We start from the raw sequence: 19,597 nt of genomic DNA on the forward strand, positions 1-19,597 counted from the left end.
TTGAACTCAGGACCTCTGGAAGAGCAGTCAGTGCTCTTAAACCCTGAGCCATCTCTCCAGCCCCTTGTTTATTTTCTTTTTGTTGTTTTTTTTTTTTGTTTGTTTGTTTTCAAGACAGGACTTCTCAGTGTGGCCCTGGTTATTCTGGAACTTATCCTGTAGACCAGGCTGGCCCTAAACTCAGAGATCCACCGGCCTCCATCCCTGAGTGCTGGGATTAAATAAAGGCATATGACATCGCCTGGCTATCCAATTCATTTTCTAGATAAGGAAACTGAGGCCCAAGTGACTTCCCAGAATCTTAACATTCTCTAGTTACTAGTACCACAGAAGTCTGGCTCTCCGGCTGCCAGCTGTGGGTGTGATTCAGCGTACTGCCCCGACAGAGCAATGAAACAGAGTCACAGATGTAGGCTGTGAGCTGGAGATGGGCTGGGGACATGAGGCTGGCTTTGGCCTCCTCCCTGGTGGCACCCATGAAACTCAGGCAGGGGTGGGCTACGCCACCCCTTTTAAAACAGAAGAGACCGAGTTTAGAAGTGCACAGCTGCATTCCTTGGCTGTCCCAACAGGTTCCCAGTTGGTCCAAGCTCTAGGGGACTGGGGGATGCAGGAGACTGAAGAGAGGACTAGGCTACCAAGGTGGTGGGGTCACAAAAAGAGCCTCACTGCCTGAGTCCCCCCTCCACCTACAGCATCTATTATCCATCCTTTTAGGCCTCCTCATCTGTGGCTCCTGTCTTTTTCTTTCTGAGTCTCCCTTGAACCCAAGTTGGGTGTATTGGGAGGTCACAGGCTGAGACAGGGAAGAGAGGATGTGTGTGGGTCAGACATGGCACTGGCAGCAGATTTCTGGGCATCCGCAGGCCAGTAGTGTGGCTGGTCCATGTCCCCAAGAACAGGCACGGAGGAGGAGGGCAGAGGCTACAGTGGGGACACCAGCTGTTCCCAGCCCCTAGGCTGGGAGCCTGCTGTCAGTGGCTCAGCCACCCGAAAAAGCTGCTGTGGTCAGCAGTGCAGCAAACAGACTGGGGGAGGGGGTCCAGGCCAGCTGCTGGCTGGTGGCAGACACTGGGTATGCAGGGCTTGAAAGGCTCGAATTCAACATTCCCACTTGTCCCTAGTGAGTTGGGAACATCCATTTCTGGAGCTCTTGGCGCAGCATCTCAGGCTGTCCTCTATCATGGTGGCTTGAGGCTCTGAGGGACACAGGCAGGTCTGTCATATGTCTAGGCCCCTGATTGCTTGTTAACACCCCCCCCACCCCCAGTCACTAGTTTTTGAAAGGCATTAGTTCTCCTAAGTGTAAAAGGGACAGACTGTCCTGTATAAAGTGGATGACTTTAGGTAAACTACTTACCATCTCTACCGGAATGTCCCCTCATCTGTCAAAGGGTTCAGTCAGCACGGTCTGAGTTATTGAGGGGACCAAATTGCATAAGGTTCCTAGCATGCTCCATGGGCCACACCATATACTTAATTACATGAACTCCTCTTCTGGGCAGGCATGGTGCTGCACACCGGTAATCTCAGCTACTAGAGAGGTGCACAATGCTGGAGGGTTGAGAAATTCAGGAGTAGATGCTTGGATTACATAATTCTGGCTACAGTCTTCAGAGCCAGGCGTGGTGCCTTCTACCTGCAATCCCAGCACTTGGGAGGTTGAAGTAGGTCAATTACTGATCAAAACAAGACCCTGTTCTATTAAAAAAAAAAAAAAAAGAAGAAGAAGAAGCCTTCAGTTTGGAGTGTGTGTGTGTGTGTGTGTGTGTGTGTGTGTGTGTGTGTGTGTGTGTTCCAGTTCCAGGGCGAGGAATTCTAGAAGAGGCCTGTCTTTCTTCCCTCTGCACCCTCAATCTCTATCCCTTTCTCACTGGGCGAAGGGGTACAAAGGATGCTCAAGAAGGAGGCTCCACAGTCTGGTCCCAGGCAGACTACCGAAGGTGGAGACCCGGACTTCGATGGAGGCGCGGGTATTTGTCAAGACAGGCAGATGCCCACCTTCTGAGGTCTGGCAGCACCACCACTGCCTTGGCACTCCCGCAGTAGCCTCGGGCTCGCTTGCTCCCCCCCTGCGCCTATAAATAGCTCAGGACACGCGAGCCGCGCGAGTGACGTGGCCGGGCAGGCGCGGGAAGGCGGCCGCTTGGCTGGAGCAGGTGGGTGGCAGCATCAGAGGGGCGTGCGCGACCCCTCCCCCCACCGTTCCCTCCTCCTCCCCTCCCCCCATGCCAGGCATCTGATTACGGACGCTGCTGAGTCATCTCCTGGCCCCAACGTCCTCCACTGTCCCCTCTACCACGTTTGAATCTCAGGCTTAGGGGCTGCAGGGAAAGGCAGATTCCCCCACCGTAGGCATAGGCGGCATCCGAGGCCGATGTGTGTAGGTCTGCGTCAATGAGGTCACTGTGGGTCGGTCCCTGGGTGATTCAAGTGCACGTATAACCCAGAGGTGACCTCAGCCCTCCCTTGCCTGACTTCGTTTCCCGCCTTCCCGCATCTTTTCGTAATCCCCAAGCTAGCACATCTTATTCTGACGCCCCTCCTCTCAGAGGTCAATATCTCTTGTACCCTTAGCCCCCCTCCGAACCTCATAGCCGCTTGCTTTCTCTATCCCAATCAAATACACAGAGCAGGCAAGCTGAGACAAGAAACATTTAATTATGGGCCTGGGGGCTCAGCAACGCCCCCACAGACCCATCATGCAGCCTCATGTACAGTGGGCATTGGGCCCGCCCCGGGGATTTTGCTGGGGGGGCCCTCATGGCAGCAAACAGGGCAGTGTGGCTTTAGTCCCCTTTTAGGGGAAAAAGTGGGGCAAGGTGTGTTGGGTAGAGAATTGGTGTCCTCTCACTGTATGGTAGGCAGGACTGTACCCAGAACGGGGTCGGGGGAGGGGGCGGCGGCATTGGCTGACAGGATTAGGGCTCAAAAGAAGGGTCTGGAGCTTGGAAGGAGGGGGGCTGGCACCAGGAATAAAAAGCAGCCTTTGAGGAAGGGGACATTGGTCCTGCCCTGGAGGGTTAAGGGTTCCTAGACCACCATTTGACTGTGGCCAAAAAGAACTTTGCATATCCTTCCTCCATCTCCCGAGGCATTCCTCCCAGGGATGCGCCATATAGAGCCCAGTGAGAAGGTAAGTTGGTCCATCTGAGGGCAGGGCTTTCAGAGAAAGCAAACCTCACAACCCCCAGCTGTCTGCTTCTGGTGATAGGGATTTCTGGAGCCCTAACAGTGAAAGGTTTTGACCACACAGGGTCCAGTGTCTTCTTCTCCACTGGGTCTTTGTCCGGGCTCCTTTTGGACACAGATTTCGTGTAGATAAAGGAGAATCAGACTGTTCTGTGGGGACCGTCCTCAAGGGAACAGACTCCTCTACCGGTTACATCCCCTTCCAGACCTCAACCCTGACCCTGCTCTGTCGCACAGGTTTCAAGTAATTGGAAAGATTCCTGAACTTTCCTGAGAATTGAAGGGGTGACGGGTGGTTAGCTTAGGGCTCTCCCATAGTCCTCAGTGTCTTCTCAAGCCAGAGAGGAGGGCTGAGGAACACTGAAGATCCTCTCTCAAGGCCCCACTTGCAAAGGGGTGGGTGGATACGCAGACCCAAGCAAAGGCTGTGGGCAGAGAGGAGTCAGGCATGCAAAGGCAGTATGGGCAGGTAGTCTCTGAAAGACAGCAGGCTAATTACTCCCTAGGGTGGGACTCGCTACGGCAACCCGACTAGGTGGTACTCGGGCTCTGGGTGGACCTACTGTAGCTTCCTCATTTCTTCCCACTTTGGACTCCCTTCCCCAAGCCCCAGAAGATCACCCCATTCAGGATACCCCACCCAAGAAATAAAACCTTCCTCAGTGCAGAAGGCTCCTAAGTGGGGGGTGGGTGACGCTGAGGAGAGAGACGCGGAGAGGAAGGGTGTGGCCAGGATGCCCGCTTCCTTCTCAGGCCAGAAGCAAGAGCCAGGCATGGGCAGGGGTAGCATCTGGGTTCTCTCGGTTTCTGTCAGATCTCTGCCAAGGAGTCGACTGGCACCAAACCCCGCTTCTTGCCACTGCTGACGCGGATGAAGCCATCACTATCCTTGCTTCTGCTCACGCCCACGCAAATCTGAGTGCAAACAGAGATCAGGAATGAGTACTGCTCTTGAGTCCAAAGGACACGCCCCGGGGGAGGGCGGGGCTGGCATAACTCTTGTAGACAGAGCTGATGCAGGCAGATCTAGGAAGGATCAGTAGTGAGACATGACCCAGGGGACAGCAAGGGAGCGGCACATCAGCAACAGAGCTGAGCCTGGTGAGCAGTTAAACCTACATCCAACCCTGATCCCAGGTCACAGAGGAAGTGGTGGAGGGGGAAGGACTAGCTTGAGGTGACCCAGCAAGCCAGAAGGCATAGTTAGTGCTTAAACTAACTAGTCCTGGCACTCTGGAGGCAAAGATGAGCAGATGTCCGAGTTTAAGGCCAGCCTGACCTACATAGTGAGTTCTAGGCTACCCAGGGTTAAGGCTACAAATAAAACACTGTCTAATAAAAACAAGCAGAGGCTGGCAGATGTGTGAGTTCAAGGCCAGCCTGTCCTACATGAAGAGTTCCAGGCCAGCCAGGACTAGGGCTACATAGTAAAATACTGTCTAATAAAAACAAAAAGCAAGAGCTGGAGAGATGGCTCAGTTTCAGTGGTTAAGAACCCTGGCTGCTCTTCCAGAGAATCTGGGTTCAATTCTCAGTACCAACATGGCCGCTCACAACTGTCTGACATCAGGTGTTGGGGATTTAGCTCAGTGGTAGAGCGCTTGCCTAGCAAGCGCAAGGCCCTGAGTTCGGTCCTCAGCTCTAAAACAAACAAACAAACAAACAAACAAACAAACAAAAAAACCCAAAACAACTGTCTGACATCCTCACACAGATCACATATATATATATATATATATATATATATATATACACATATATATATATATATATATACATATATATATCCATCTGAGGGCAGAGCTTTTAGAGAAAAAAAAATATATATATTTAGAGGATATATAGATCAATGCTTAAATCACAGTTGTTCTTAACACATGGGTCAAGATGCCTTTGGGGGACAAATATCACATATCCTGTATATCAAATTCTTTTGTTTGTTTGTTTTTTAATTTTTTTTTTAAAGATTTATTTATTTATTATATACAAGTACACTGTAGCTGTCCTCAGATACACCAGAAGAGGGCATCGGATCTCTTTACAGATGGTTGTGAGCCACCATGTGGTTGCTGGGAATTGAACTCATGACCTCTGGAAGAGCAGTCGGGTGCTCTTAACTGCTGAGCCATCTCTCCAGCCCTGTTTTTTAATTTTTTGTTGTTGTTGTTGTTGTTTTGCTTTTCCAGACAGGGTTCTCTGGGTAGCCCTGACTGTCTTGGACTCACTTTATACAGCAGGCTGGCCTCTAACTCACAAAGATCCACCTTCCTCTGCCTCCTGAGTGCTGGGATTAAAGTCGTGTGTCACCAGCCCGGCTACATTACAATTTTTAACAGTAGCAAAATTACAGTTATAGCAATGAAATAATCTTACAGTTGTGGTTCACACAAGGAACTGTATTAAAGGGTCCCAGTATTAGGAAGGTTGACCATTGGGTTAAGAGCTGCACTGGCGCCCTGGGTTCGGTCCCCAGCTCCGAAAAAAAAGAAAAGAAAAGAAAAAAAAAAAAAAAAAGAGCTCCACTGGCTGCTCTTCCAGAGGACCTGGGTTCAATTCCCACCACCCATATGGCAGCTCACAGTCTCTCAGGGGATCCAACAACCTCTTCTGGCTTCTGTGGGTACCAGGCAGGCATACAACCAACAGAAATGCATGCAGACAAAACACCCCTACACATACAAGATAAATTAAAAACAAACAACAGAAAATAGTCAAGCCTGTGGATTCATAAGTCAGTGTTCTGTTCTATTCCAGCTGCCTCTGATATCAGTCAGCTCCCAGCTCAAGGCCCTGGGGAGGACTTACCATCCCTTTGTTCCTTTGCTTTTGTTTTTTGGAGATGGGGGGTCTCACTATACAGCCTTGACATTTGCTATACACAGTCTTTGTTTTTTGTTTGTTTCTTTCTTTGTTTTTTCAATGCAGGGTTTCTAAGTATTGCCCTGGCTGTCCTGGAACTCAATCTGTAGACCAGCTTGACCTCGAACTCACAGAAATCCTACTTCAGCCTCCCAGATGTATACCACCACCGCCCACCTGCTCTATAGCCTTAGGCCCAAGACAATCCTCCTGCCTTAGCTAGGTAACAGGCGTGTGCCACGGTGTCCAGTTTATGTCCTTCCGGGGATGGAACCCAGAGCACGCGGTCTATCAGCGCCCCCAGCAATAGTTAATAGAACTTCCCAGTTCTAATGTCTTCCCTCCTAACCTGCTTGCTCCCTTTCTTGTTCCCTTCAGACCCTCCTGTGGGGCACTCGACGCCCTCACTCAGTATATACTCCATTCCTGAACCCCGGCAGGGCCCTGGCACCCACCTGATTCTCCTTGAGACTCATGTAACCTTGCTCCTTGTTTCCAGAGAAGGGCTGACAGCATCGCCAAACATTCTCTCCCGGCCTCACCCGCTGCACAAAATTGGCCGGGAAGAAGCCAACCCGGTCGCCGATCTTGCCCTGGGGACGAGGGTGTCAGTGAGCGCAAGCATCAGCCTTACCCGGACTCTTTCTCTGGACCCAGTTCCTACTCAGAGCCAGGACTATGGCCCTCCAGACCTCAGGATCTCCTTATTCCAGCCCCTAGCTGGGGGATGGCTTCCGGCCTTGGATAGAGGGGGAGGGAAACTGACAGCAAGACCCAAGGGAGGGTGGAGTAACAGCTATCAGAATCTGCCTCCCCCCTGCACCCCGGACCCCATCCTGCCACGGTACCTTCCACCAGTCTTCGTTAGAGTCATCCACCAGCATGATCCGATCTCCGGGCCTAGGAAAGAGAGAGCTGGGGCAGCACGTGCGCCCTGCATTCCCCTCTCCTGTGGGAAAAGATTCTCAGAGCCCTTAGAGGCCATTGAGACCAGAGGTCCCTGAAACAGCCCAGAATTGGGCAGGAGACAGGACACTGCACCCATCACTTCGGCAGCCCCAGTCCCTCTGAGTGCAAGAAGCTAAGGTCCCCATCACCCTCCCCTCCAAGGTCAGTAGGGGTTAGGCGGGAGAAGTGGGGGTGGGGTGGGGGAGACCACAGGAAGAACTCACTGCAGTGCCAGGTCATTGTTCTCCTGGGGCAGGAACTTGTAGAGGGCAACATAGGAGTACATGGGCCCCACATCCTTCCGCACGGGCAACTTTGGGGGCTGTAGGAAAAGTTCGGGGTCAGTGATGGTGGGCCAGTTCCTTGCTCCACCCATTGTCCACTTGCTGTGAATATGCATGCTGGCCCCCGGAGTCTGTGAGGTAGGACAGAGTGAATTTCTGGTAAGTAATAGGGTCTCATGTGTAGCTCCCCTCCCCTGCGTTGGGGGAGGGGACTGATCTAGAGAGGGAAGACACCCTCTGACTGCTGCATTCGAGAATGGCAGCATGACTCCTCCCCTTGGGAGGAGTCAGACAGTGGAGTCCCCTCCCAATCTTCATGGCTCCCTTTTTGACTGTGGCCTCTCTCTGGGGCCTGAGGACACAGGAGGGAGTAAACAGTCAGTGCCCTTTGTAGTGTGTTGTTATGTGCATAGTGATCGATGACAAGAGGTGACATTTCTTCCCACCCTGGCCTGTGGGTTCCAAGCTAACCCCAGGCAAACCTGCTGTCCAGGGCTCTTCTCCTCTGCTCCTGAGCCTTCACTCTCCACTGGGGCTGTGAATACTGGGAACAGCAAGGTAAAGCCAAATTGTGAAGCTTCAGGAAATACCTCCCCAACGTCTTCTGGTCCCTGGGGCCTTCTCGCCCTGGCTTACCACTGTCACCAGGTCCCTCTTCTGAGCTGCGGATGCTGCCTTCCCCATCTTCTGTTAGCTCATCACGCTCACTCTGGGGAGAAACAGGAGGAGGAGGATCAGCCCCTCGGCCCAGCCATGCTCGGTTCCCTCCCCTAGGCTTCCCCTTCTGTGCGTACCAGGCTCCGTGTGGGGGACTCAGACGTGCTGCTGAAGCTAGACCGGTTCATCAGTGCCAGGGAGGTGCCGTAGCGCAGGGTCTCATAAACTGGGTCCACCTTCCCGCTGGTCCCTGCAGAGCATCCGTCCTTCAATGCCTGGCACCCAAAGCTCCACCATGTGGGTCCCAGGAATAGAACTTGGGTCACCGGGTTTGGTGGCAAGGGGCTTTCTTTGCTGAGCTAACTTAACCCTAGCCCAATCCAGCTCGATTTATGTGTCATTAGTATTTGGTGTGTAAGACGGTGTCTCTATGTAGCAAAGATGGCTTTGAACTCCTTATCCTCCTTCCTCTGCCTTCCGAGTGTTGGGATGCCTGGCATGAAACGCCACACCCAACTTGGTCTCACCTCCTTCAGTGGTGTCTCAGTGTCTGACCCAGAGTCTCGAACTAAGTAGGTACTCAATAAACTGCTGGTTGGGAGATGAATGAAGAAATCAGTAAATGGAGCCCACGTTCAGGGCAGGAGCCTCCAGGGAAGCGGAGTAGGCAGTGCCAGGAACAGGCAGTGCTTGTGTGACTCAGGTATGGAACCGGGAAATGTGTTGATTTCTTACAGGATCTCTGAGAAGCGGGGGTGGGGCTAGAGTGTGGGTCACTTACCGGTAGGTGGGGACTCTTTGCTCATGGCACAGGCTGGTGGCGGCTCGTGCACCAGGAGTGGGGAGCTGAAGTTGCGTCGAAAAGATGTGGACTGAGGTAAAAGGAGGCAGAGAGAAAACAGAGAGACATAATGACCTATGCAGGGCTTGGTCATGCCCACACCTGGGGCCACCCCTCAGGAGGAACCAGCCTTGAGCCTCCTCCATTCAGCCATTCTACCACATGACATCTCTCACTTACTGTCTTGCCCGGGCATTGCTGGTGAGAGATCTCCTCGGAGCACCAGAGGTGAACGCTGACCTTGCATGTCTTACACCGCAAGCCCTGCTTGGAGTTTCCTAGAAGGGATTGTGGGTTCAGCGAGAAGAAATGGCCAAGAAAGGACACCCCCATAGACGATAGACAGGGACAATAAGAAAAAGCCTGGCTAAGGGCCCGGGGATGAAAGTGGTGGCAGTGCATGCCTGAGTTTGAGGCCAGCCTGGTCTACAGAGCGAGTTCCAGAACAGCCAGGACGACACAGAGAAACCCTGTCTTGGAAAACCAAAGAGGAAAAGGAAGTTGAAGAAGAAGAAGAAGAAGAAGAAGAAGAAGAAGAAGAAGAAGAAGAAGAAGAAGAAGAAGAAGAAGAAAGGAGGAGGAGGAAGAAGAAGAGGAGGAGGAGGAGGAAGAGGAGGAGGAGGAAGAGGAGGAGGAGGAGGAAGAGGAGGAAGAGGAGGAGGAGGAGGAGGAAGAAGAGGAAGAGGAGGAGGAGGAGGAAGAGGAAGAAGAGGAAGAGGAGAAGGAGGAAGAAGAGGAAGAAGAGGAAGAGGAGGAGGAGGAGGAAGAAGAGGAAGAGGAGAAGGAGGAAGAAGAGGAAGAAGAGGAAGAGGAGGAGGAGGAGAGAAAAAAGAAGAGGAGGAAGAGGAGGAGGATGAAGAAAGGCGGCAGCAGTGTGGAGAGAAGCATGAAGGAAAGGCATCAGACACTTAATAGTTTTGTGCTGGGCTTCAGGGCCTGGCACTCCTCCCTCCTACAGTGATAATGTCGTCAGCATCAGCACAGCCTACATGTGAGCTTGGAGCAACGGTGGGAACAACTACCACTCATGATTCTATCGTTTTTTTTTCCAGAGTCAGCAATATAAAATCCGAGGAAGATTACATGCTAGACAAGTGCTAAGAGCCAAAGCTCGCCCCCACCCAACACTCGTGTGTCTCCCCAGGGAGAGAAGCACAGCGGGTCGTATGACCCTGCATTGAGGTACTCCAATGCCAGGGATTTCCGTGACTTATTCCCAGATGCCCACCAGCTTGCTTCAGGGCCCACCCAGGTAGGTACCTACCCACAATGAGCTGGTGGCACAGCTCACAAGGGCTGGCTCTCTTGAAGACGTGTTCCTGGAAGCTGTGCAGCCTCACTGGTTTGAGTGGTGCCAAGGGGCGAGGGACTGGGCACGGAGAGGGGGTCGGGGTGGGTAGACCCCTGTCTGTGGAGGCAGGTGGTGGAGAAGGAGGAGGCAGTGGGGTTGGTGGTGTCAGCAGCACCTCTGTTGGGCACTTCAGCTCAGAGCCTGAGCGGAGGAAGAAGTTCTCCACACTCTTACTTCGAAGGATAGTTTTGAGGGAGAGGGAACGCTTAAATCGCTGGAGCTGGGAAAAGAAAGTGAACCGTGAGGGCTGAGCAGTGAAGGCTCCCCGCATCTCTTTTGGAGGCAGCAGGAGAGCTGAGGTCCACAGTCAACAGAAAAAAACTACCAAAGATCCCTGCTCTGACCATCCAGCCTCTCAGAGCTGTGGGAGCAGACAGGGAATTCTACGGGAGTTGTAGCTGGGCAGGTACATGCTTAGCAAGGGTGGAGACTATGAAGTCGAGTGGCCAAGGAGTAGCTGCTGGTCTCCTCCAGTCAGTTAAGGCTGATCCAGTGAAGCCCGTAACCATGTCACCCCCACTTTTCCACCCCCCACCCTCCCAAAAAAACCCAACAAAAACCTTTGGGGCCAAACAAAACAGACAGGGGAAGGGCAGGATGGAGAACTGGCACAGTAGTTAAGGACACTTGTTCTTGAGAAGGACCTGAACTGATTCCCCACATTCTGTCACTCCAGTCCCAAGAGATACAGCGCCCTCTTCTGGCCTCCCTGGGTACCAGGCACTCACATGGTGCACATACACACAAAGGCCGGCCACTCACAGAAAACACACCAGGTCTTTCGGTTTTTTCACCAACAGAGATGACAGAGGAAGGAAGATCAGAAGTTCAAGGTCATCTTCCTTGGCTACATAGAGTGTGAAGCCACTCTGAGAAGCATGCGACATTATCCTTTTAAAAAATAATTTATTTTTATCTTACAGGCATTGACGTTTTGCGTGCTTTACGTGTGTGTGTGTGTGTGTGTGTGTGTGTGTGTGTGTGTGTGTGTGTGTGTGTGAAGGTGTCAGATCTTGGAGTTACAGATGGTTGTGAGCTGCCATGTGGGTGCTGGGGATTGAACCCAGGTCCTCTGGAAGAACAGCCAGTGCTATTAGCTACTAAGCCATTTCTCCACCCATGAGACATCATCTTAAAAAGAGAAAAAAGAGGGTTGGGGACTTAGCTCAGTGGTAGAGCGCTTGCCTAGCAAGCACAAGGCCCTGAGTTCAGTCCTCAGGTCCGGGGGGGGGGCGGGGAAAAAAGAGAGAGAGAAAAGGATCTAGTTGATATATGATTTATTTTATTTATATGAGTATACCATAGCTGTCTTCAGACACACCGGAAGAGGGCACCAGATCCCATTACAGATGGTTGTGAGCCACCACATGGTTGCTGGGAATTGAACTCAGGACCTCTGGAAGAGCAGTCAGTGCTCCTAACCACTGGGCCATCATCTCTTCAGCCTCTCACTGTGTAGCCCTGGCTGGCCTTGAACCCAGAGAGATCCATTTGCCTCTGCCTCCTGAGTGCTAGAATTAAAGGCATGCTCCATTACTCCCTGTAAAAATCTAGTGTTATTGTATGTGTTGAGACAAAATCTTGCCGTATTCTCCAGCAGGTGGGGCTGAGCAGGAAAGTACCCCACACCTATATCCTCCAAATGAACCCTCTCCCGCAGACTTTATCCATGGTCCATCCCCTACAGCCAGCGTATCACTGAGCATGCGCTGTTCTTACAGAGTGCCAGAGTTCAGGTCCCAGCACCCAGGGAGTATGGTGGTTCATAATCCCCCGTAACTCCAGCTCCAGAGCGCACCATATCTTTTTCTGACCTCAGGGGGTCAGAAATCCCACACATACTCATGATTTTAGAAAAAGAAAACGCTAGCTTAAAGAAAAGAAACATTGGGGTCGAAGATTTAGCTTAGTGGTAGAGCACTTGCCTAGCAAGCGCAAGGCCCTGGGTTCGGTCCCCAGCTCCGAAAAAAAGAAAAAAAAAAAAAAAAAAGAAACAAAAAACAAAAAACCAGCCATCTTCCAGGTCTTCAGGAGACAGTTCAATACCACAGGGAACACCCATGGCAGGCAGATGGGGGATGTATGTTCTTCCCACTTCTGTCTTCCTGAAGCTGACACCAGGAATCTCAAACTTACCTCTGTACTTATGCCTGGGAGTTTTGATGCCCATATTGCTTTCTCTGCCTTCCGCACTTCCAGAGGCCCTCTCTGTTTGAGAAGAGCCTTTCTCACAGCAGCTAGATCCATTTCCTCCTGATGCTCCCTTGTCCTAATACAGAACTCCATCAGGGCAGACTTCCCTCTTGTCCACTCCTAACCGCTCCTAAGGCTGAGTGAGGCAGAGGCCCTGTCACCTCCAGTCCTCGAGGGTCCCAACACACAGTAGGTACTTAGTCACAGTGCCTCTGCCGAATGCATCACTGACAGAGCTGAGGCACTCTGAGGCTGGAGCTCTTTACACTCCTCTCTCAAACACAGTCTCTTGGAGTCTGTGTAGAGCAAGGTATGGTGACCTCCTTATCCAGAGCCTCTCTCGTCCTGTGGAGAGTTACCTTATTCCTGCCCACTCTGTTCCACCAGCAATAGAAAAGGGGGGCCGAAGTCTGGCTCTAGGCAGGGAGTCTTGGCCAGGGTTCCCAGCCGCCATGCCAGGCAGCTTGTGTGCTGTGGCTGACTGCCTAGCACCTGTGTATGCCAAAGGGGTGGAAATAGTGGCCCCTGCAGCTTCCCAGAGGCCAGCAGGCAGCAGAATGGAGGAGAGAGAGGCAGAGGGGATGTTTGGGCACAAGGCAGGCTCTAGGAAGCCAGCTGGGAGGCCAGAGCTCTGGGGTGTCTGGCACACCGAGGTGTTCATTTGCTTCCAAACTCAGCTTCCTGGACAGCACTGTGGGCTTCTTTGTGCTCCTATGAGAAGCGAGGCCTGGGGCTCCAGATGCCTGTGTGCAGCAGGAGCAGAGGTGGAGAGCCAGAAGGACAATGAAAACCTAACGAGCCTACACATACCTGCCCGGGTCAGGCTGGGGCTGCCAGTACCACACAGGGCTGTAGGGCTCTGTTGGCGTCCAAGAGGAAAATGAATACCATTGCTACCCTTCCTGCCCCTACTTCCTCCCACCAATGTTCTGCTCAGGCACAGAGCACATAGGAGGCAAAAATCAGAGAGCTGTGCTAAGGATAGGGCAAACCCAACCTGTAGTCTGAATGTAAATCACTTGACTTCCTGTCTCCGAGTCTCAGTTTCCCCACATCCAAGAAGAAGGAGGTAACACTGGGTACCCCTGGGTCCAAACAGATCAGCCAACTAGAAATGTGGCCCCATAAACAGTTCTCAGCATTAGAAGACTGGATCTGGGCTAGCACCTGACACACAGTCTCGCACTGAATGCCATGCTGCCCACTGGGGGAGACCATCATTGACCCATGGTTCAGATGAAGGGTGGAGTTTAAAGGACTTCAATGCCCCCCTGCTCTGAGTCCTCAGCTGGGGAGTAGCAGAGGCAGGAACTGGATGGTGGCTCAGGCTGCTCGGATCAAGGAACCAGGAGTACCCTGCTGCCTCGAGCCCTGCCTGGGTCTTCTGCCTTTCTTTCCTTAGCTGTTCCATGGATTTGTCTATTGGGTCAATAGAGGACTTCAGGGTTAGAAGGGATGGGAAAGACTGGACACCTAGAACAGTCCCCCACCCCACAACATCGCTCTGGCCGCATTGTCTCTGAATGAGTGGCTCTTGGTCACCTCTTGTGAGGGGAAGCACACCCCCTGGTGGATAGTCATTCCACCTTTGGACAATGGCAGTAGCTAGGAAGTACTTCCCTATATAGCGGTGAAGCCTGCCGCCTGTGACTTTTGCCTATCACCCCATTCCTCTCTTGGTTCTGGCTGGCCTAGTCATTCCAACATGTGGGGACTTCAGTTGTGTTCCCTCCTGAGGCTATTACTCCCTCCAGAGTGGTTCCTGTAAATCTGAGCCCGTCCTCCTCAGCTGTAGCCTGTGCCCTTTATTGGAATACCCCCTCCCAGGGATTCCGTGCCAGAGCCACCTCTGCAAGGGTACCAGAGGTGCCAGGAACACAGTGTTCCCCTGCATCAGGGCAGCCTCCACTCTGCCTGCTGAGTTTCTAACTCAGCTGTGGACTCCAGATCCCAGGCGGGCAGAGAGGAGAGAAAGAATTGCCACTTGGGTTGACTGACAGATGTCAAAGGGCCCTCCCCTGGCCAGAGGGCAGGATGGGACAGAGCTGTCAAATGGTTGACTCCACCAGGCCAGGAATTCCAGCTTCTTAGACTCTTGGTCTCTGCGGCCGTCCCTCCATTTTCCGTTTACATTTGTTATTTGTGTGTGCGTGTGACCATGAACATGCCATGACACATGTGTGGATGTCAGAAGACAACTCGTGGGAGTGGGTTCTCTCTTTCCACCATGTTGGTGGGTTCTGGCGATTGAACTCAAGTCATCAGGATTGGTAGTAAGGACTCTCTGACCTGATGTGGCTTGAATAAAAATGGCTCCCATAAGGGGCTGGGGATTTAGCTCAGTGGTAGAGGGCTTACCTAGGAAGCGCAAGGCCCTGGGTTCGGTCCCCAGCTCCGAAAAAAAGAACCAAAAAAAAAAAAAATGGCCCCCATAGACTTGTAGGGAGCAGCACTATTGGGAGTGCAACCTCGTCGGAGTAGGTGTGGCCTTGTTGGGGGAAGCACGTGGGGTGTGTGTGTGTGTGTGTGTGTGTGTGTGTGTGTGTGCATGTTTGGCTTGGGTTGGAGGTTTTTGCAGCGCCAGTCGGGCCCAGCGTCTCTCTCTTCCTGTCGCCCGATGATCCAGATGTAGAGCTCTCAGCTACTTCCCCAGCACTAGGTCTGCCCGAAAGCTTCTCCCCATGGTGATAATAGGCTAAACTTTTGAACCTGTAATCCAGTCCCAATGAAATAGTTCCCTTTCTAAGACTTGCCTAGGTCATGGCGTTCTTCATAGCCATAAAACAGTAACTAAGACAGTGATAAGGATCTCGCCGAACCCCACGGGCTGCCTTGCTGTGTCCACTGCAGGGGCCCGTTTCTGAGACACTTCAGCAAGCTGCTTCACTTGGGTCAGGTTTCCTTCCAGGGCACCCGCAGGCTGTCTGGTGTGTGGCCCAGGTCACCAGGTCTGTTCTCAATCCCTTCTTAGAGCAGGAGCCCAACCCACCGGTGTCCTCTCCCTCGGAGATCCCTGGAGGTTCCTCTCCCCCTCGGTTTCCCATGCCATCTCCTGAAACAGTACCAGGCAGCTGGCAGTGGGTGGTGTCGGATGTGACAAGAAATGACTCAGATGGCAAAACAGGCATGGTGGGGTCTTCCTGGAGGACACCAAAGGAGGTGATAAGAGGTATCGGATGGATGAGATCCTAAGAGAGTGGTCCTACCCAGGAGGTTGCTAAGTAGGCTGGAGAGAGGGCTGAGACCCCATCACAGACTAAGCAAGGCTGGTAAGAAATGCCTCAGAGCACCAAGCTGATGACTCCCGGGCACCTGGCCCAGTGTCGCATCTGCCTGACACAGAGTTGGGTGGGCAGCAATTTCTCCGTCTCTCAGTCTGCAAAGTCTAGAGAAATAAGCTTCTTTGGTGAGGGCTGAAGGAGGATGACAAAAATCCCTGTCACCTCTGCCCTACAGAGCAGCCCCTTGTCACATCCCCAGGTCTGCCTGTGAGATCATTTCAGAGTGCTACACAAGGACAAAAGGAGCCAAGGCTGGGAACCCAAGTGGTTAGGTACAGAGGGGGTCTTCTGTGAGGCCCATCTCTTCTACTCCTCCAGACCTTCTGCGGCTCAGACCCAGAGCAGATGACATTGCAGGGTCCTTGGGTTGGAGGAGAGAGGTACAGCTCTGCTAGGGTCTGACCCCCCCCCCCCCACACACACACAGCTGAGCTTGCTGCCTGTGGGTTTGCTGAGGTAGCACCAAGCCAGGCTCCTGCCTGCCTTGGAGAGCCCCTGAGGGGCAGGAGCTGACAGGTTCTCATATGACAGGCACTGGGAGCCCCTCCAGACTCTGGAGAGAGAGCAGGGGGGCTGTCTATCTGCCCAGGGTGAACCAGAGCTCAGTGTGAGGCCAGCTCCCAGGATACCCCCTGGTGTCGCAGGTAACCCAAGGAATATCCTCACTGTTCCTTCCTTTCCAGGAGAGATTTGGCACCTAAATTTGGGTCTAAAATGCGGACCAGGAGCCAGAGTAATTTTTAGAAGGGAGCAGAAGGCCAAATGTATACCGAAGCCTTGGATGTGAGGGATCCAGGTATGGTGGCACAGCTGTGATTTTTAACTCTCAGAGGTAGAGGAAAATGGCCAAAAAGTTTGAGGCTAGCCTCAAGTACACAGTGAGTTCTAGCCCAGCTAACGATACTTAGCGAGACCTCTGGTCTCAAAAGCCAAGGGACTGGACTGGACTGGGAACCCTGGAGAGTAGCAGGGTTCCCAAGTGCAGGCACAGGGTAGCTACCTGGATAGCTTCAGTAAGACTCCGTGCTAACCCCGCTCAACTCCCCGGGCTCACTGCGGTCATGACCTTGACCTTGAATTAACCTCATATTCTGAGGGGTCGTCAAGATGGACAGAGAAGGAAGATGGTCCGTGGGAAGTGCTGTGTAGGAGCTTGTGGCTCCAGGGAGCCTCAAGACACCGCTCATTTCTGGTTCTCACCACATCTTCCCTGGTCACAGGACCAGGATGGTAACAAACACCAGGGTGGAATGGAGAAAGGAGGAAGTCTTGGCCTGAAGTCTAGGAAGGGGAGAGGGCTCCCTCCCACAGTGTCCGCTCTTCCCATTCCTGGGCGCTCAGGTAGCTTCCCACAGAACTTCATGGGCACCTAGAAGTTGAGGAGGGGGCGGACTCATTACGGGTGGGAGGTGGAACGTGAGCGTCGGCCTCCCCCACCCCTTTCAGTGCCCGCAGTCTGGGCTCCGCCTGCCTTCACGGGAGAATAATTTATTCATTGTGACTCCCGCAAGAGTAACAATCATACATAATTAGGGTTAATTATGACATTCATTAATTACGATGACTTCTTCTTTTGATTCTGCCCTCTCTCCTCCCCTCTCCCGGTTCTCCGAGCGGGGGGGTGGGGCCGCCTCTGGCTCTGGAACCGCAACACTCCGGGTCCCCGCCCGCCACCGACGGCCAGCGCTGCCGCAGCCCCCAGCGCCGGCTTGAAAGCTGCGCACCCCGGGCCGCGGCCTTTCGGGCCCCCAGCCTAACCGGTCCGCGAGGTGCGTGCCAGGCTGCTGTGGGTCAGAGAGGGACACCGGAGACACACAGAGAAGCACGTAGGAAAGCAAAGAGAACCGGAGAGTGGCACGCGCAGAGAGGAGACGGTTGTGGCTAGGAATTCAGAGGAGCAGGAGAGAGGGGGCCCGGGGAGCTGCAGACAGCGATCTGGCGGCCCCGGGAGGGGTGCGCCTCGCACGCACACACGCGCGCGTACACCGGCCCACACCCGCTACACACGGCCACACACGCCCTGCGCCTCCGCTGCGCCGATTCCCTCCAACAAAGCCGACTTACAACCGCCCAGGAGGGAGCCGGAGCGCGTCGGCGCCTCGCGCGTTCTGGCGGGTCGTGCTCTTGTGATCTGCTCCTTGGGTCCCCTCGTCGCGAACCCTCTCCTCCCTCCCCGGCACGGCGCGCAGCCTTAGGAATCACGCGGGCCCCGTTTTCCTTCCGTGACCCCAAAGGGACCCAGCCACTGTGATCAGCGCTCCAAGTCAGAGATGCCCGGGCGGTGCCAGGCCTCGCGCCCCACGACTTACCTTGGTTTCTTGGAGGGTGGAGACGGTCCCTGGGGGAGTATGGGTGGCCGCGTCATCCGGTTCATTCTCCTTCTCGCTCATTTCGGTCATGGTTGGGGTATAAAGGAAGAGAAGGTACGGAGACCCGACGGCAGGCCCGCCGGGGGCAGGCTGTGAGTGGCGGGCGTCTCTTTGGGACTCTCAAGCCTTTCTCCAGGGTCTGCTCTCCAGTGACCCTAGGAGAAACCCTCCCAGGCAAAGCAGCCCCCTAACCCCAGGCACCAGGGAAGAAAGTTGTCGGTGTGGCAGGGGAGAGGGCGGCAATTACACCGAGCCGCCGGAGCGGGACGACCCGGGGTGTGAGGACCAAGGGTCTGCAGAGGATGCTGCGCTCCGCGGGAGGAGGAGGGAAGTAGGGATGCGCGGATGTGCAGAGACAGGGAGCGACCGAGCTGTCCGAGTCCGGCCGGCTCCGCCGTCCTCTGCGCCCGCCCCCCATCTCCCTCCCCCTCCCCGCGCGGGCCCCAGCCTTGCACCCGGCGGCCCCTCCGCCCAGTCCTAGCCTCCCAACTTTGATTTAGGAGGTCGCCTGGTCCCTCCCCCTTCCCTCCGCCGCGCCCCCGCGCAGCTATGCAAATCAAGGTTCTCAGCTATTGGCTGCGGTGGTGGCTAGGAGGGCCAGCTGGGTGGAGTCTTGGGGGGCTCGACAAGATGGGGAGGGGTTTGGAGGGTAAAGAACAGGAGGGGTAGTTTTACACTGAAAAACCCGAGATGGGGGGTGGGGGTGGGGGACAAAATTGAAGGAGGGCTGGGCCGCTGAGAGTAGCGTCCTGAAATTCAAATAATTCGAGGCTGCCGCAGAATGGCCGAGAGGAAAATCAAACTTACAGCGTTCTGATAGTGCACATTGGAAGATGCCGCACCTTGGCAGAGGAAGAGACCCGTTCGCCCCATTAACTGGATGCCTTTCTAGGATCTCACCAAATATTACCTACTAGACCACAGACATTCCCTGAAGCAGAGAACAGGCTGTTTGTGTGTGTGTGTGTGTGTGTTTATGATCCGCGTGCCCTTATGTCTGACTGTATGCGTGGTACGTGAGTGGCACGCGTGTGAGTTTGGTTGGCAGAGGTCAGCTTCCAGTATCTTTCCCCAGGAGCCATCCACCAAGAAATTTGAGTCAGAGTCTCTCATTGTAAGCCAGTTCGGCTAGAGTGGCTGGCCGTGGAGCCCCAGAAATCCTCTTCTCTCTGCTTCCCAGTGCCGTGCATTTGGCCCTCTTAAATACATGCTGGAGACTAAAGTCAGGTCCTTGTATTTGAATGATAGGTGCTATGCCTTCTGAACTATCTCAGCACTCCTAGTTTTTTATTTTTGAGACAGGGCCTTTCTATGTAGCCCAGGATGGCCCTGGAATTCACTATGTAGCCCAGGCTGGCCTCAAACTCATCATCTTCCTGCTTCAGCCTCCCTAATGTTAAGGTTACAGACTGAAGACACCTTAATGGGTCGAAAATGAAGCCAAATGAGACACCCCTATAATAACAGCAGCTGAGAGTCAGAGGAAGGCTCACCACTCTCAATTCAAGGCCAGTCTCACCTACATAGTAAGTTCAGACCAGCCAAGGTTGTAAACAGTGAGATCCTACCTCAAAAGAAAAAAATAAAAATAACACAAAACTCAAACCAAATAAAAAGCCAGG

At 53.5% G+C, this 19,597-nt stretch overlaps 1 protein-coding gene across 2 annotated transcripts; it reads right to left on the bottom strand.

Moving 5' to 3' along the window:
- Nucleotides 1-2,642: 2,642 nt before the first annotated feature.
- Stac2 (SH3 and cysteine rich domain 2) lies at nt 2,643-18,485 on the bottom strand. Of its 2 annotated transcripts, none has more exons than NM_001399483.1 (11): nt 17,916-18,485; nt 10,046-10,352; nt 8,962-9,059; nt 8,722-8,812; nt 8,078-8,190; nt 7,920-7,992; nt 7,766-7,827; nt 7,224-7,321; nt 6,900-6,951; nt 6,507-6,644; nt 2,643-4,107 (listed from the first exon to the last, which is right to left on the bottom strand). In NM_001399483.1, exons 1-11 carry the CDS (start codon nt 18,003-18,005, stop codon nt 4,003-4,005), a joined length of 1,227 nt encoding a protein of 408 aa, NP_001386412.1. In that variant the 5' UTR covers nt 18,006-18,485; the 3' UTR covers nt 2,643-4,002. The 2 variants fall into 2 exon arrangements, with proteins under 2 accessions (NP_001386412.1, XP_063125608.1); XM_063269538.1 differs by lacking the exon at nt 17,916-18,485 and adding an exon at nt 11,433-15,992.
- Between the last annotated feature and the right edge of the window lie 1,112 nt (nt 18,486-19,597).

This window comes from Rattus norvegicus, chromosome 10 (genome assembly GCF_036323735.1).
Source record: "Rattus norvegicus strain BN/NHsdMcwi chromosome 10, GRCr8, whole genome shotgun sequence".
Classification (NCBI taxonomy): Eukaryota; Metazoa; Chordata; class Mammalia; order Rodentia; family Muridae; genus Rattus; species Rattus norvegicus.